This window comes from Populus nigra, chromosome 9, assembly GCF_951802175.1.
Source record: "Populus nigra chromosome 9, ddPopNigr1.1, whole genome shotgun sequence".
Taxonomy (NCBI): domain Eukaryota; kingdom Viridiplantae; phylum Streptophyta; class Magnoliopsida; order Malpighiales; family Salicaceae; genus Populus; species Populus nigra.
Genome location: NC_084860.1, coordinates 11,621,058 through 11,639,483, shown reverse-complemented (window position 1 = coordinate 11,639,483; position 18,426 = coordinate 11,621,058). Strand labels below are relative to the sequence as shown.

Sequence of the window (18,426 nt, the reverse complement as noted above, 5' to 3'; positions counted from 1 at the left end):
AAACTTTGAAATGGGTTAATAATCAACTAAAAAATATGAAAAAAAGGTCTTTGACTAGAAAAAAAAACACATTTGAAAAAAAGTGGGGTCTCTACCGGGTTTTGTTAGGTCATCCGAGTTTCGGGTTGACTCGACAGGTCGAACGGTTTTCTCTGGACCAATTACATGCTGAGGTTTTGATTGAAACAAACCTAGTCAAGGCTCTAGATCTTGAGTTGACTCGTCAGGTCGGGTCAGATTTAATAACTATATTAAAAAGATCAAACAATATCCAAACATTCAATAAAAGGACAGTTTATATGACAAAGTTATTGTGCACGTGTTAAAATAACATAAATATAACACTCAATGAACATAGTTGTAATTTAATCAATATGTTTTTTTAGATGAATGTCTAATCGTCCCATACATATATTGTCTACACTAAACATGCAACACTAGAAAGTTAATAACTTCAAATTAAATATCAATTTAGTCATTTATTAATATGTTTGACATTTCAATCAAAACTTATTTTACCAAAAAATTAATTTTTCTTACTTTAAAATATTATTTTAATGTTTTTAGATATTTTAATATAATAATATAAAATATATATATATATATATATATATAAAACAATTCAAAATGCAACTGAAATATCAAACACGTACATAAAAATTACTTACCTGATGGTCCTCCTTAATTGACTCAGTTTTTTTATACATACGTTACGTAACCCCCCCCCCCCCTACACGCGCGCGCGCACACACAAACACATATATGAACTCTCCTTATTGTCCTTCTCTACCAGACCATATCTTAGTACCAATTTCCCTTCTTTCTGTCTCTTAAATCTCCATTTCATATCTGGGATTTCCTTGATCTTAACCAGTTTTGGATTTGTAAGTCAATCTTGTAACTTACTTCTGTCAACCCTTTTTTGTTTTAAAATTTTCTATTTTCATAAACAAAATTGGAGCATGGTTTATGAAAGATTTGATCGTGATCACTTGTTGTTGATTTCAAGCCGTTTACGCTACTTTTTTATCTGGGGTTTTCTCTATTTTGTTAGATCTTCGATAAAGGAGAAAACTTTCTGTATTTTCTGTTGCTTTGTAGTAGATTTGGATGATCCACATTTGTTGCTTAATTGGATCTGGATCCTTTGTATTAAGAAAATGTAACTTGGAGCCATTGTTCAATGTCAGATTCATGTTTGGTTTGTTGAAATTGGTTTATGGAATCATTCATTTGCTAGGAACTTTTTGTGTGGATCTATTATGAATTGTTGTCCTAATTACTATATGTGGGATCTGATGGTATGGTGGCGATCTTTCTTAATTTTGAGATTACTTTTTGGTTTGCTAATTGTTTTTATGTTTTACTTTCTTGAGATTTTGATTCCATAGATAACTGATGTTTGGAAGTTACGTACTTAGTTTCTTGAGGACATGGACATTTCATTGCTTTAGATTTAGTTGAACTGCCTTAATTCTTCATCATATTTTAACTGGGGAAAATGAGAATCATTTTTCATTTGGTATATCGGTGACTACTTGAACCTATTATATAATTATTTGTTACTATTTTACTGTTGATCTGATCATTTTGGATGTGCATTCTCCCTAGATTGCCGTCAGATCTCGTCTCTTTTTTCCTTCTGTCTCCATGCTTTACTTAATGTGAGCTGTGGTAGTTGGCTATTGTTTTTCTCCTGAGATAGATGCTCGTGGACCCATCTATGATTGCATTCCTTCTAGTTTGTCTTATATGGTGATCAAGATCTGCATTTCTATTTTAAATCTGGGCAAACATTATTCTCTTCAACTTACAGTTCTAGGGTTAAATTTGTTTTCTTTTCCTTGTAGAAGTTGTTTTGGCATGGCTACATATACTCCGAAGAACATCCTAATCACCGGGGCTGCTGGTTTTATTGCATCCCATGTTTGCAATAGGCTTATCCGCAACTACCCTGATTACAAAATTGTTGTGCTTGACAAGCTTGACTATTGCTCGAACTTGAAAAACCTCCTCCCTTCAAAGTCATCTCCTAACTTTAAGTTTGTCAAGGGTGACATTGGAAGTGCTGATCTCGTCAACTTCCTTCTGATCACTGAGTCGATCGACACAATTATGCACTTTGCAGCCCAGACTCATGTTGACAACTCTTTTGGTAACAGTTTTGAGTTTACCAAGAACAATATTTATGGAACTCATGTCCTTTTAGAAGCTTGCAAAGTCACTGGTCAGATCAGGAGGTTCATCCATGTGAGCACGGATGAAGTATATGGGGAGACCGATGAAGATGCTGTTGTAGGAAATCATGAGGCCTCTCAACTTCTCCCAACCAACCCTTACTCTGCAACGAAAGCTGGAGCAGAAATGCTTGTTATGGCATACGGCCGGTCATATGGGCTGCCTGTGATAACCACTCGTGGGAACAATGTTTATGGCCCCAATCAGTTCCCTGAAAAATTAATCCCGAAGTTTATCCTCTTAGCCATGCAAGGGAAGGATCTCCCCATCCATGGGGATGGTTCTAATGTGAGGAGTTACTTGTATTGTGAGGATGTTGCTGAGGCTTTTGAAGTCATCCTTCACAAGGGAGAGGTGGGCCATGTTTACAATGTTGGGACAAAGAAGGAAAGGAGAGTGATTGATGTAGCCAAAGATATTTGCAATCTTTTCTCAAAGGACCCTGATAAAAGCATCAAGTTTGTAGAGAATAGACCGTTTAATGACCAAAGGTACTTTTTGGATGATCAGAAGCTGAAGATTTTGGGTTGGTCGGAGCACACTACATGGGAGGAGGGGTTGAGAAAGACTATCGAGTGGTACACTCAAAATCCTGATTGGTGGGGTGATGTCACTGGAGCCCTGCTTCCTCATCCAAGAATGCTTATGATGCCTGGTGGGAGACATTTTGACGGGTCTGAAGAGAACAAAGATGCATCTTATGTCTCAAATAATTCAAATCAGACCCGAATGGTGATTCCAGTTACAAAAGGAGGCACCAGCTCTCCTCGAAAACCTTCTCTTAAGTTCCTAATCTATGGCAGGACTGGATGGATTGGGGGTCTGCTGGGGAAGTTGTGTGAGAAACAAGGAATTTCCTTTGAATATGGAAAGGGGCGCTTGGAAGATCGATCTTCACTTTTGTCAGATATTCAGAACATTAGGCCTACCCATGTTTTTAATGCTGCCGGGGTCACTGGCAGACCTAATGTTGATTGGTGTGAATCTCACAAGACAGAAACCATACGCACCAATGTTGCTGGAACTCTAACTTTAGCAGATGTTTGCAGAGAGCACAACCTCCTGATGGTAAATTTTGCTACAGGCTGCATATTTGAGTATGATGCTGGTCATCCAGAGGGTTCTGGCATTGGTTTCACTGAGGAAGACAAGCCCAATTTCATTGGTTCTTTCTATTCAAAAACTAAGGCCATGGTAATCTTTTTCTTCCAGACTCATTTTATCTGAAATTATTTTTTTTCCTACGGTCATTTATATTGTTTGAAATTTCAACCAGGTCGAAGAGCTTTTGAGAGAATATGACAATGTGTGCACGCTCAGAGTTAGAATGCCAATATCATCAGACCTAAGCAACCCGCGCAACTTCATTACAAAAATCTCTCGCTACAATAAAGTAGTTAACATTCCAAACAGCATGACTATCTTGGAGGAACTTCTACCTATCTCAATTGAGATGGCAAAAAGGAACTTGAGGGGTATATGGAACTTCACGAACCCTGGTGTTGTGAGCCATAATGAGATTCTGGACATGTACAAGAACTACATTGACCCGAACTTCACATGGGTTAACTTCAACCTAGAGGAGCAAGCCAAGGTGATAGTTGCCCCCCGGAGCAACAATGAGTTGGATGCGTCCAAGCTGAAGAATGAATTCCCCGAGTTGCTGCCAATCAAGGAGTCCCTAATCAAGTATGTTTTTGAACCCAACAAGAGAACCTAAGCGAAAGATTCAGTTGCAGATCATATCTTGCATTGCTGTGCCTCTGAGTACAGTAATTATATTCTAATATTTTTGTTCTACTTGCTATTCATTGTTAGATTCATATTATGGTTTCTGCCATATTAGAGAGTAAGGAGGTTCTTTCTATCACTACTTAGATTGCTCATCATTCCTTTCCAAAGCAAACAATTATAGGTTTTTAAAATTTGTAGTCATCTGGGAGCTTGCAGGTGGGCCTCTTATTAGACAAATGTTTCGTCGTTCGATTCTTATCGCTGAGCTTTTCAATTGAACACTCACTACTACCTTGTAATGTTCAAGATTTGCAGAATTTAGTTTGTCTTCCAACAGCCAGTCCAATAATAATATTCCCATTGCAGAAACTGTTGTTTACATCATTTCAGCTACTTGGAATGGCCAGTTTTTTATGCTTTAAGAACATGTACATGCCAATTATTGAAAGACAAAATCCCAACTGTGCAAGGCCATCCAAACTATGAATTATGAATTAAACAGTTGATGCTGCTGTGATCCCGTGGTTAAAATATCTTTTTTGATGGAAAAAGATAAGATAGTAGCCAGAAGGTGTGCTAGAATAGTCAAGGAAAAAGGAGGAAATTATGCCTTGGTAAAGGTTTTATTGATGAATTAGAAAGAAATCCCAAAATTGTTCGTGGACTAATTTGTATTTGTCAAAGGGCTGTGCACCATTTACACTTAAAATTGTTCATGTCCTGTGGGGTTTGGAGGACATGAACAATTTTAAGTGAAGAATCGTCATTTTAGTTTTTTTCTGTATCAAGGAAGCCCCATCAAGCAGGAGCGTTAGGAATTGTAGAGGATGATGGGATTGGGATCAGAAGATGATGGCTGCAGATACTAAAAGTTAGCTGTATAGTGGTGGAATGGATCCTCTTTTAATTAATACTACCTGCAACTTAACGACTAATGACCGTACAAACCCTCCACATTATTCTAACTTGTATCTACGGAGGTTTTGTATTGTAGTTGTAATTGATTTTTAAAATATTTTTTATTTTAAAATAATTTTAATTTACTTTTTAAAATTTATTTTTTAAATTAATATATTAAAATATTTTAAAAAAAATATTTTTTTTGTTTTTTTAGAAAACACGGCACAATATCTTATTAACTATTTGCAATTGGCTACAAATCCGTACATGTTTTTACCATCCTCGTACTCACCGGCAGTGATCTTGAGAAGAGCTCTGCTGACCAATGCATGTTCTCTAGGGAGAATAATTGTTCATTTATGTCTAGAAAACTGTGCTATCAAAATTAAAAACAAAAACACAAAGGCTTCGTTTATTTTTCGCCCGCTGTTTATGTTTCCAGTGAAACAAACGAAGTAACGTATTTGATAATAAATTAAATGTTTTTTTACTGTGGAGAAAACATTAAAAAAAATTAAGTTTGAAATATAGTTTTTGTGCAGTAGTTTTATATATTTTTTTAATTAAATTTTATAAAATTCTATTTGTTTTTTATTTTAAAAATGTTTTTAAAATAATTTAAAATTTTTTTATTTTTTTCTTTGCTTTAAATTGATATATTTTTAGTGTTTTCAGATCATTTTAATGCGTTGATATCAAAAAAAATTAATAAAAAAATTATTTTGATATATTTCCAAAAGAAAAAACACTTTAAAAAGCAACTGCAATCATATTTCCACCAAACATTTTATACATGTTTTTTGCTATACATAAACTTCAATTATGATTTTTACCAAACACGTATCTAAATCTAACTAACCGTATTTTTTTTAAACTTGTTTTTTTAAACCACAACTATAAAAGCTACCTTAAAAGCAAACTTTCTCCCCTGTTTCATTGTTCAGATATTTGAAGTTTATTTGAGGCATTTCGTATTTCACTGTTGATATGAATAATGAAGTACTTTAATTCTTTTTTGATTTAATTCTATTAGATAAAGTTGAAAATTTTAATAGAAAGATCAAAATAAAGAAAGAGAAGACCATAATATAAAGCACAGAGAAAATTCATTGTCATTCCCAAATTATCAATATATTTTGTTTTGGTCTATTAGTTCACTTTCTTCATTTTTTGATTTTTAAATTGAGAAAAGAGAGAGAAAAGCATTAAAAAAAAAAAAGGAGATGAGAGCAATAATTTTAGTATCAACAAATTTTTTTCAATAAAAAAAAGTTTGATGGTGGTGATTTTTTACTTTCATTTTACCAAACAAAGTAGATTAAAACTTGAGAAGTTATAATGCCCGCTGTTTATGTTTCCAGTGAAACAAACGAAGTAACGTATTTGATAATAAATTAAATGTTTTTTTACTGTGGAGAAAACATTAAAAAAAATTTAAGTTTGAAATATAGTTTTTGTGCAACAGTTTTATATATTTTTTTAATTAAATTTTATAAAATTCTATTTGTTTTTTATTTTAAAAGTGCTTTTAAAAAAAATTAAATTTTTTTTATTTTTTTCTTTACTTTAAATTGATATATTTTTAGTGTTTTCAGATCATTTTAATGCGTTGATATCAAAAAAAAATTAAAATAAAAAAAATTATTTTGATATATTTCCAAATAAAAAACATTTTAAAAAGCAACCGCAATCATATTTCCATCAAACATTTTATACATGTTTTTTGCTATATATAAACTTCAAATATGATTTTTATCAAACATGTATCTAAATCTAACTAACCGTACTTTTTTTAAACTTGTTTTTTTAAACCACAGCTATAAAAGCTACCTCAAAAGCAAACTTTCTCCCTTACTTCATTGTTCAAATATTTGAAGTTTATTTGAGGTATTTCACTGTTGATATGAATAGTGAAGTACTTTAATTTTTTTTTTGATTTAATTCCATTAGATAAAGTTGAAAATTATAATAGAAAGATCAAAATAAAAAAAGAAAAGACCATAATATAAAACACAGAGAAAATTCATTGTCATTCCCAAATTATCAATATATTTTGTTTTGGTCTATTAGTTCACTTTGTTCATTTTTTGATTTTTAAATTGAGAAAAGAGAGAAAAGCATTAAAAAAAAGGGAGATGAGAGCAACAATTTTAGTATCAACAAATGTTTTTCAATAAAAAGAGTTTGATAGAAGTGATTTTTTACTTTCATTTTACCAAACAAAATAGATTAAAACTTGAGAAGTTGTAATACCCTGAACTTTTAGTGTGATTTTTATTATTTTGATTTTTATATATGTGAAAAATGGGAGTTTTTTTTTTCCATAGAAGGCAATGCCTACCATAACAAGTGATGCATCATATGCTATTATTTTTTCAAGAAAATTTGTCATTTGTCCCATTTACAAATAAAAAAAAAAACTATAAAAACCCATGTGTGATGACCTCACTTATCAAGCTGATGAGCGCTTAACCTTTTTTTTTTTCATAATGTGTTTATAAAAAAAATATTCTTGGAAAGAAAAAATAACTTATCAGATAAAAAAAACTTAAAAAAACATGAAAATTAAAGGGAAAACTAGGGGTAAATATTGTACTTATCTATCTCATATCTATATATAATGATTATTTTTTTATTTTAGCATTTGATTTACATTAATAACTCTTTCTTAGTTTATCGGTTCATACATTTTAAAATTTATTTTATTCAATGTAAACAGTATTTATGAGTTTCTCAATTAAGAAAATCATTAAACGCACCTACAACATTGCTATATTTTTCCACTATATTAAAAATTAACTTGAAATCATATATGTGGTGTTGCATTAACTCTTTTTAACATTTATGATTCTTGTGTTATTTTATTATATGTATGCATCAACTTTTTAATTTATAGTCAATTTTTTTCTCAAAGTCAAAAAACCACTTTAACAACACCTCTATATATATATTCAACTCGCAACAAAAGCACATATCAACTAACTAGTAAAGAAATGAAGAGGTGAGGTGAAAACATTGTACAATCATGTACTATGCAACCTTCACAAATCATTGTGCATTCAAGCTATGTTATTTTTTTCTTTTATTTTAGTGGTTGAACTTTTTTTCTCTTTGATTTGATTAGTTTGTAGCCAAATTTATTGCCAATTGCTTACAATTTATTGATGAAGGTCTTGATTAAAAGTAAAGGGACCAAAGTAAATAAGGCAAAAAAACATGTGGTTTTTTCAAAATTAATGTCGCACCCGACATCGTATCGGCCCTAAAAATAATCTTTGATTATGAAAAAAGAACAAATTTCTAGCATCTGGTTCTTTTAAGGGAAAATATCTTATTTGAGAAATTATCACCTAGTATTATCATCACTAGAAACCCTAACTGGTCAACATAGATTCTTTGGTTCATGACTGATTAAGTAAAAGGGAAGATATTATCACCCCTTAAACGTTCTGCCTAAAACAAACTGCATTGTTATTTTTGTCTTAAATTACTAAATTTTTATTGGTTTACGCTCTAATGGTTTATTCACAATATTCCTGACTCTGGCCTCAGTGAATATTTAACTATGGATAATTCCAACTCTGCCGCTGGTAACTATTACGTAGCTATAAAATAAATTTAGATCAATATATATTTTTTTATTCCCAACTCTAACGCTAGTGAATAAATAAATAAGCTAAATTTATTTTATTATGCGTTCACATTTTTTTATTTCTTATGTAGTTAAATAAAAAAACAAAAAAACAATTAAATCAGTGTTTTTATTCCTAACTCTGGCGTCAGTGAATAAACCAATAAAATAAATTTTTATTTTTGATACATGCACATATATTTTTTATTTTATTTTTTTGCTAAATAAAATAAAATATAACGAATAAAAATAATATAAATTTAAACCAGTATTTTATTCACAACTCTGGCGTTGGTAAAATAACCAGTAAATTTATATTATTTTTATTCATGCATACACATATTTTTTTCTATTTTTTCTATTTTTTATTTTTTATTATTTATATTATTTTTTTATTTTTTATTTGCTTGTGTTTTGAGACCAAGGCAGGGCTAGAAACACTAATCCCTATTTTCTTCAATCCCCTTTTCTTCCTCCTTTCTTTCTTGTTTCTCATTTGCAGGGGGCGATCGAGAAGACGGTGATGTCAATCGTTGGTTTTCTTGGTTTTATGTTTGCATTTGTCTTTGTTTTTACTCTGGGTATTTTTCCTCTGTTTTTTGGGTTTCGGTTTTTCTGCTCCTCGGTGTTTTTCATTCTTTTTTTCCTCCCCGCCGTTCTGTGATTCCTTTTCCTTTTATAAGACCAAAATCGGTGGTAACGTTGGGCCTCATAAATGCTCTATAACCAACCCTTTAAGCACCTTCAATGATGAAACGTAAGCGGTGGCTGCCAATGGATGAAACGTCTCTGCCATTAATGGCAGAGCCGTTGCAGAGGAAGAAGACGGTGAACAGTCGCTGCGAAACGACTCCGTTTTCAAGTTCTAAAGGTTTCTTTCAATTTGGTCCTTGTCATTTTGCAATCAAGCCCCTGGTTAAAAAGTAATTGGATCCTTTCATTTCAGCGTCATTTTCAAGCTGGTCCTTGGAGTTTACTTTTTGCAATTTGGACCCCAATTAAACTCCAAACTTTGATATGTTTTCAATTAAGTCCCTGATTTCATTAATTTAATTAAATCCAAAGTCCAATTAAGTCTAAAACTTATCAATTCTCAATTAAGCCCCTGATTGGATTAATTAAATTAATTCCAAGCTTAATTAAGTCTCAAAACTTATCAATTCTTCAATTAAAACCCTTGATTAGATGAATTAAATTAATTTCAAGCTTAATTAAGTCTCAAAACTTAATCAATTCTCCAATTAAACCCTTGATTGGATTAATTAAATTAATTCCAAGCTCAATTAAGTCTAAAAATTTATCAATTCTCCAATTAAACCCTTAATTGGATTAATTAAATTAATTATAAGCTTAATTAGATTAATTCCAAAGTTTAATTAAATCTCAAAACTTCCAATCATGTTGCCTTTAACCCAAATTTTAATTCATTCTTCATTTATTTAATTTTACTTGTTTTTTTCATCATCATTATTTTTTTTTCATCATTTTTTTTTATCCTTTTCAGTAAATAAAATAATAATAATAATTAAAATAAAATGATCAAAAATTGAGTTATGACAATTAACATGAAAAGCTAACTTTTATCCTCTTTTTTTCTAATAGATAGATTTTTGGCCCTGTAGTTTTTTAAAATTCAATATTGGTCTCATACTTTATTTTTTTTATTTTTTAGTTTCTAATTTGAGAGATAAAAAGAGAGAGAGAGAGAGAGACATCAAATTCTGATAGTAAAAAAGGAAAATCTCGGTTAACACTAATTTGGATCACCAAAATAATCAATTTTGATAACCACGAGTTTTATTTGATGGAAAAATTTTATTGGAGGTGTTCTTTAACATTTCTATTGATTGAGATAATAAAGAAGTTTTTTAGATTTAAGTTGATTTTGGATTTTTAGGGGTTATAAGTTCTTTAAATACTTCTAGATGTTTTAGGTAAAATAATAGGTTGAAAAATCAAAGTTTCAGGCATAAAATACCCTTACCTTTTCAATGAACCTTCGGTCGTTGAATTTTAGGGTCACAATCAACACATTATATGTGCATTGTCTGCTTTTTAATATAAATAAATAAATAGGAGGCATGGTGAGCAAAGTGAGGCATTGCCTGTTTATATATATATATATATATATATATATATATATATATATATATATATATATATATATATATATATATATATATATATATATTATCCTTCTGTTTATTTTCCCCCTACATTTTACACTATGGTCCTTTAAAATAAATTGGCCCAAACATCTGGCCTTTTTGTTATTTGTTTTTTATATTATACATTTTCAGTTCGTCAATGTTTTAATATATATATATATATATGTATGTATGTATGTATGTATGTATGTATCATTATTTTTTATTAAATGATCTTTTTATATAAAAAAAATTATATTTTGCTATTTAACTTAAAAAACCAGGCTTGTTTTTGTTATTTTAGTTCTACACATTTTTCCTGGTTTTTTTTTTTAATCATACCAAACAAATCTCATGCATCTTACTATAATCTAATTAAATAAAAAATAATTATAGAGATTTAAAAAAACTATTAAATCTAGTGAGATGCATATCCAAATCATGAGTTTAACATGTTCACTTAATTTTTTATCATTTAATTTTTAATTGAATATTATTTTTTAATAATTTCATCATTTAACTTGGTATTAATTGAAAATTGAGTTTTTTAATTGGTTTTAATTTGTCATTATAGGGTTGTTAAGGTTTCATGACCGACCTACGAGTTTTTATGATTAACTCAGGTTGGTTTAGATTAATTCAATATATTATTGTCTTAATATTTTTTTTTAAAATATATCTTTTAATTTATCACCTTCTCAATATTTTAGAACTCATCGTTAATTTCTTTTTAGAAAAAATATATAGGTAATGTCAGACTCTCTTTTTTTTTCATTTTAAAAAAAATAATGTGACCCAAAACATACGCAAGCCATTGGTCTAGTTATATATCATGTCGGCCATTTTGGTTTGTCAAAACTATCCATATCAGCAAGATTTTATTATTTAAAATATTTATCTTGATTTTCATTTAAACAAACAGAAAATAACTTTCTAATTTACTCTATCTACTAGATTATTAGCCTGTATTATGATATGGGTCATATTATTTTTTTTAATATAAAACAATTATTCAAACATGATAATGAGTTTTATAGTACAAAAAAAATCATGTAAGAGTTAATTCGATGTAATCTAATCAATTTAATAGGTCAAAAAATAACCTGAATCATTGATAAAAATATAATTTGACTAAACAAATTCAAGACTATATTATTTTAAAAAAATATTAAGATGACAAAATATTAGAATTGAAAAAAAATCAAATTATATTGAATGATGAAATTGAAAAAAATTATGAAATTTAATTCTTAATCAACTTAATATTGAATGATAAAATTTAAAAAATATCAATTAAAAAGAAACACAAAAAAACAACTCAAGTCAACTCGGATTAACCAGTCAAACTCGTGAATCGGGTCTTTAGACCAAGATAACCTCATAAAAAATAAAACAAAATAAATTATAAAACTTAATTCTTAATTAACTCAATGTTTAATGATGAAATTGAAATAATATTAATTAAAAAAGGACTCGTAAAATGACCCGCATTAATCAGGTTAACCCACTGAACTGCAGCTTGAGTTATGAAACTGAAATAATCTTATAGAAAATAAACCAAAACAAATTATAAATTTTAATTCTTAATCAATTAAATATTAAAATGATAAAACTAGAAAACAATTCAATTAAAAAAGGATAAAAAAATCGAGTTAATCAAGTTTATCTGCCAAACTCACGATCTAAGTCATAATATTGCAATAACTTAATATAAAATAAATCAAAATAAATTATAAAATTCAATCCTTAATAAAATCAATATTAAAAAATATAAAAATATAAAAATAAAAATAAATCATTATTATAGTATGCATGAGGAGGGAATAATGAATTCTCCTCTTCAATTAGTGTTTGTTATAATTAATTTTTTATTTAAAAAAACAACTTGTTAATATTTTCATCTAGACTAATTCATCAAGTAACTACATAGATCTTTGTTTTGTCTCTCATATCACCCAATCACTCGTACGGACAAAAGAGATTTATAGATCACCCTTTTTACTCGTATAGACCTAAGATATTTATAGAACTTTATTTTGAAAATCATGATAATGATGCAATAAAAAGGAATCTCTTAAGCTAAAACTAAAATATTTTTATAAATTTCCTTCATCTTCTAATTATAGAACTAAAAGGCGTGCAAATGGTTTATCTGTTTGTGTAAATAATAAATAATAAACTAGGTTAATATATTATTTTACATATTTTAAAACAAAGTTGTTTCTTAATTTAATTGGTTGAAGCAGGCTGAGAAAGCCTCCTATAAGGCCATGCACCTGGCTGCTTTAAAGAAGCCCAGCCCAGCATGGCTGGGTTTTTTTTACTTGATCTTTTTTTTGTTAGTATTTTTTATTTTATTTTTTTTAATTATATTATTTTTGTGTGATGTTTTTATTTAATTTTATTTTTTAGTATTAGATTGAAAATAAATTAATTTTTATATTTTTTATCATATAATGAAATAAATACTTAACTAAATTCAATGGAGCCCATAATCTAAGATGCGAGTTTGATAGGTTAATTAAATATTAATCAAAGAACCGGGTTATAATTTTGTATCTATTTTATTTTTTTAATCCATCATTAAATTTGAGATTTTTATTAAATTTTATTATTAGGTATTGAATTGATGGTAAATCAATTTTAGCATTTTTTTATCACATAATAAAATAAAATAATTAAATTGTATTTGTTGAATTCATAAATTGGATCATAGGTTTGGTGAAGTGATTAAATATTAATTAAAATGTTAGGTTGGATTTTTTAATCTTTTCAATTTAATAATTTAATGTGAGGTTTTTATTAAATTTTACCATTTATTTATTTGGTTAATAATAAATTAATTTTTATATTTTTTATCGTATAATAAAATAAATAATCTAATTCAATTCAATATAGTTTATAATTTAGGTCATAAATTTTATAGATTAATTCAATATTAATCGAATAATTGCATTAAGATTTTTTAAAATTTAAACTAGTATATTAATTGATTTTAATAACAATGTGGAAAAAATTCTATTCTAAATATTATTTTTTTATATTATAAAAATCTTGGATCCAAACCGTGGCAAAAACATGGGAGGTAAACTAGTTCGAAATTGTATGGAAAAATACAAATTTTGTCAATATATTTCATCATAAATATTTTTTGGCCGCCCTTTATTATTCATATCCTCTTAATAAGTTGTTAAGAAACCGATGAAGAAAATTTAATTATTAGTAATATTCAGCCTACTCAAAATTCAAGAATAAAAGGTTATATTACTCTGCATTCAACTTCGCCGTTGCATTTCTCGAGTATTCAAAATAAAATTTGTGTAATTATCTAGGTGGTAGTTCAATTATAAGAACTTGAAATTAAGTTTGAAGTTCGAGCCCTGTGGTTGTTTATATGATAGTCACTGGAGGCTTACATGGTCGTTAATTTTAGGGCCCGTGAGATTAATCAAGGTGCGCACAAGCTGGTCTGAAAACCCACATTAATCTAAAAAAAAAAAAAAAAAATATGTGTTTTCATTAAGCTCATAAAATAAATATTGCAAGAAGAATAATTCAAGAATATTTTTTAATTTAGTAAATTTAAAGAGGTATATGTTTTTAATTAGTTTCGTGGATTTAAACTTGAGGTAAATATCTAGATAAAAATCATAGAAATCTCTTTGAATGAACTAAATCGATATGGAGGGTACAATTTAAAAATTATCTAAGGAAAAAAGTTAAATCCACATGTTATTTTATATTTATTAATTTAAACATAATATCATATGTTATTTTATATTGTTAAATAACTAAGCTTGAGGTTCTAGGTTTGAGTATCGTTAATAGAATTTAAACAAATAGTTATAGTTAGGGATGAGTAAAAAAATTAAAAAATTGATCAAACTAGAAATTAAATAACTGAAAAAACTGAACCGTAAAAAAAACCGATTAAACAGATTAAAATTTAAAAAACCGACCGGTTCGGTTCGGTTTCGGTTTTATAAGCCTGAAACCAAAAAAACCAAATCCGAATCGAAAAAACCGGAAAAAAACCGAGCCCGAAAAAACTGAGCCAAATTGATTTGAACCAGTTTTTGTCCTAACAAAAACCGAATCGAACCGAAACCGGTTAGTTTGAACTGGTTTCAGGTTTTTTTAAAAAAAATCAGTTTGGTTACTTTTTTTTATAAAAACCAAACCAAATAAAAAATGATCACCCCTAGTCATAGCATCTAATGTTAATCATATTTATTGATATATTTTTTAGATTTCCATAACTAATACAAATATTTTTTAATTTGATTTTCATGAAAGCTTTGATAAATACATAAGAATTAAAAAAACAAATATGAAAAATCCAACATAAGCAATTAAATAAATAATTTTTAATCATTGTTTTGGCTTTCTTAAATAAGGTCAAAATAATAATTAGGAGAAAATTTAATACAATTTATATGCATATAAATAAATAATATATATGTTTTTTAATAATTTCTTGAATTGTTTGTTATTTTCCTGAGTTTTTCATCAAAATTGTTTTTCTAAACTTAGAACCAATAGGAATTCGAAATGTGTCCCTCAATATCTTTAAAAGTGAAAATTAAAGGAAAGTTGGGTTGCCTACAATTGGAGGGGACCTTTACTGCCAAACAAATTAAATCATAAGGACTCAATTATCCAATCCAGATCCTAAAAAAAAAACTCTTTGGTAAAATATGAGGATAAAAAAACTTCAATTAAGAACTTATTTACAATAAAAATAAAATATAGGGACCAATAGAAGTTTTTCAAGAAATTTAGGGACCGAAATATACATCAGAAAAATATTGCATCCTTTTAGCTGTTGACACATATTATTTATTATTTAACATTGTTGGCTGATGAAAGGACCTAACAATAACAATCATATACGTGCAAAGATGATATGAATACAACAAAATAATAGTAGAGTGACCTTTAAACATTAAAACAAAAATACTAGGATGTCCAAGAACATTAACTCAAGAAAGAAACTAGTCTTTAATTTGACATTTTAATAAGTTTTAAAAAAAATTTAATGTTAATTATTTCAAATAAGTCTTCCATCTAAATTTAGATGTTAAATTAGATTATTAAACCGCAATGTATTGAGGATCAAATCAATTTTTTTAGTGTAAAATGATATTAAGGTGTTATTAACGTGTCTGTGGTAGAAAAAATAATCAAACCATATGAGGATAACTTAATGTGACTTAATCAATTTGGCTAATACAAAGATAACTCGAAAGACTACTAAAAATATAAAATTATTAAAAACAAAATCTCAAGACAACATCTTTAACCCCATAGAAAAAAAAAATATAAAGTTTAATTTTTAATCAATCAAATGTTGAAAAATATAATTGAAAATGAAAATTCAATTAAAAAAATGATAAAAATAGACCTGAATCAACTTGGGTTAATTTGTCAAACTTGGATCATAGGACCAAGATAAATCTATAGAAAACAAATCAAAATAAATTATGAAATCTAATTTCAAATCAACTTAATTTTAAAAAATTAAATTGAACAAAAAAATCAATAAAAAAAAACAATTTGAATCATCTCGGGTTAATTTGCCAAAGTCATGAGACCATAATAACTTTATAAATTGGGTTAACCTGCAACCCGAGTCATGAGTCTAGCATAACTTCATAAAAAATAAATTAAAATAAATTATGAAACTCAATTCTTTGTAAACCAAAAGGTTAATCAACTTAATATTAAAAGATAAAACAAAAAAAACAAAAAAAAACCTAAATCAACCCATGTTAACTTGCCAAAACTAGGTCATGAGATGAGGATAACCTCATTAAAAAAAATTAGAAATTTTAATTTTCACTTAATTTAATATTGAATGATGAAATAATAATAAAAAAAAACAACACAAGTCAACTTAAGTTAACATGTCTAGGTCATGAAAGTGGGGTAATATCATAGAGAGCAAACTGAAATAAATCATGAAGTCTAATATTGAAGGATACAAAGAAAAGAAATCAATCAATCCAATATTTAAGGATACAAAGTATGGGGTCGAATCAATTTTGTTACATAAAAAAATTCAAGTTTTGATAACGTGTTTTCTTATATAAAAAAATTAATTATGAATTCAAAATATAATGCATATTGAACAACATATTTTTAAATGTTGATGCACCAACATATTGAACAACATCTTTTTAAATGTTGATACACCAAAAAAAAGACAAAAAAATTCTCAAGTCAACTTAGATTAACATACAAACCCGAAAATCAGATCATGAAATCAAGAGAACTAAAAAAAAGCAAATAATTTTTTTTTTATAAAACCTCACTCACAGCCTATTTAATGTTAAAAGTTAAAATCAATTTTTTTTTTTATTATACCAATATTTAACTCAACTAAAAAAATTAAAATAATTACAAAATATAATTTCTAAAATAATTTAATATTATTCAGCCCAATCCAATCAAATCAATATTATCCAACATATAATATAAATGAGTGGTTGTTTATCCCTACTATAACTCAAAACTAAAATATCAATGTTCGTCAAAATTTTATAATCAAGTTGTGGTATCGCTAACTTGAAATTAGAAGAGAAAAAGTGAGTAGCAGATCCCATTTATGAGGTCAAATCAACATTTAATGCCTGGATTTGGACGAAAGTACTTGTTTAAGCTTATTAACTCCCAAGTTTACCAGACAGGTTCGTTGAAGCGACAGCTATCAATTATTATTATTTTTTTGTTTATAAGGTACATTTGACTTTCAAAGTTTCTACATTATTGCATATATTATTATTTTTAGCTACTGATCAGACGTGCAAGCATACATTTTATTTTTATATTTTCTAATTTATTTCGTCATAGGGCTTTCTCAAGATTTTACGCATTGATTTGGTTCCATAGCGTGTTTGTCACGCTCTGTGCATGTCTTGTGCAAGGAGTAAAGACAAGCAACAACCAAGTTGTCTTGTAAGCGACTCCGGCACGCCAAATTATCATCACACACACAGTGATTTTATCCTAAGTTGAAGACTTTGCAATATTTTATAGACAATTTATATCGATTGATTCATTTTGGTACTTGAAAATATGACGAGTATGTTACGATAAAGAATTATCTCAATTTAAAAATTTAAGTTATTAGGTAAGGTTTTAAGATATGATTTATATTGTTCTCTAACACGGGGCTCAAGTGAAAGTTCTTTGACTTTAAAACTTGCACAGACTCATATTGCCTTGTGCTTAATTTTTATCAAACAAATAGGGATGATGAGATTTGAATTTGTGACCGCTTGGTCATCAATGCTTAATACTATGTTAAAAAAGCATCTCAACCCAAAAGCTCAAGAGTTCAACTATAAAATTAGACTTATGTTGTTGTAAAGTTAACTTTGTTTTTATATCGATATTTAAATATAGTATCAAAACAAATAAGCAAATAAAGAATAAAAGGCAGCCTCATATTAGTTCCCAACTTTCTTTTGTTATCAATTGTATTCCCAACTTTTTTTTTGGTCATAATTTTATTAAAACATATAAGCAAAAACCAAATCCTTATTTTTTTGTTGCCAGATTTTGTAGTGTTTATTATTTTTTTAAAAAAAGAAAGGATAAACATCCCCCTTAAAAAATTAAAAAAATAAATAAAGAGAAGGCCCACACGCTTAGATCAAACCAAGTTAGTCTAGTAAAATCAAAGATTTTTTTTAACTAAATATTTTTTTTATTGATTTCATTTTTTAATATTGAGTTAATTCATAATTGAGTTTTTTAATTTTTTTAATATTA

At 28.0% G+C, this 18,426-nt stretch overlaps 1 protein-coding gene across 2 annotated transcripts; it reads left to right on the top strand.

The window, feature by feature from the left end:
* Positions 1-729: 729 nt before the first annotated feature.
* LOC133703450 (trifunctional UDP-glucose 4,6-dehydratase/UDP-4-keto-6-deoxy-D-glucose 3,5-epimerase/UDP-4-keto-L-rhamnose-reductase RHM1-like) lies at positions 730-4,341 on the top strand. Of its 2 annotated transcripts, none has more exons than XM_062127970.1 (3): positions 730-884; positions 1,851-3,432; positions 3,515-4,341. In XM_062127970.1, the coding sequence occupies exons 2-3, from the start codon at positions 1,864-1,866 to the stop codon at positions 3,956-3,958; spliced, it is 2,013 nt and encodes a 670-aa protein (XP_061983954.1). In that variant the 5' UTR covers positions 730-884; positions 1,851-1,863; the 3' UTR covers positions 3,959-4,341. The 2 variants fall into 2 exon arrangements, with proteins under 2 accessions (XP_061983954.1, XP_061983955.1); XM_062127971.1 differs by having other exon boundaries at positions 733-884; positions 1,854-3,432.
* The last annotated feature ends 14,085 nt before the right edge of the window (positions 4,342-18,426 follow it).

What these genes read in the sequence shown, in the direction of transcription:
- LOC133703450 (XM_062127970.1), top strand. Translation starts at nt 1,864, where the DNA reads ATGGCTACATATACTCCGAAGAACATCCTAATCACCGGGGCTGCTGGT. An exon ending in ATTCAAAAACTAAGGCCATG is followed by an intron (nt 3,433 to 3,514) that starts GTAATCTTTTTC and finishes AATTTCAACCAG; the next exon opens with GTCGAAGAGCTTTTGAGAGA.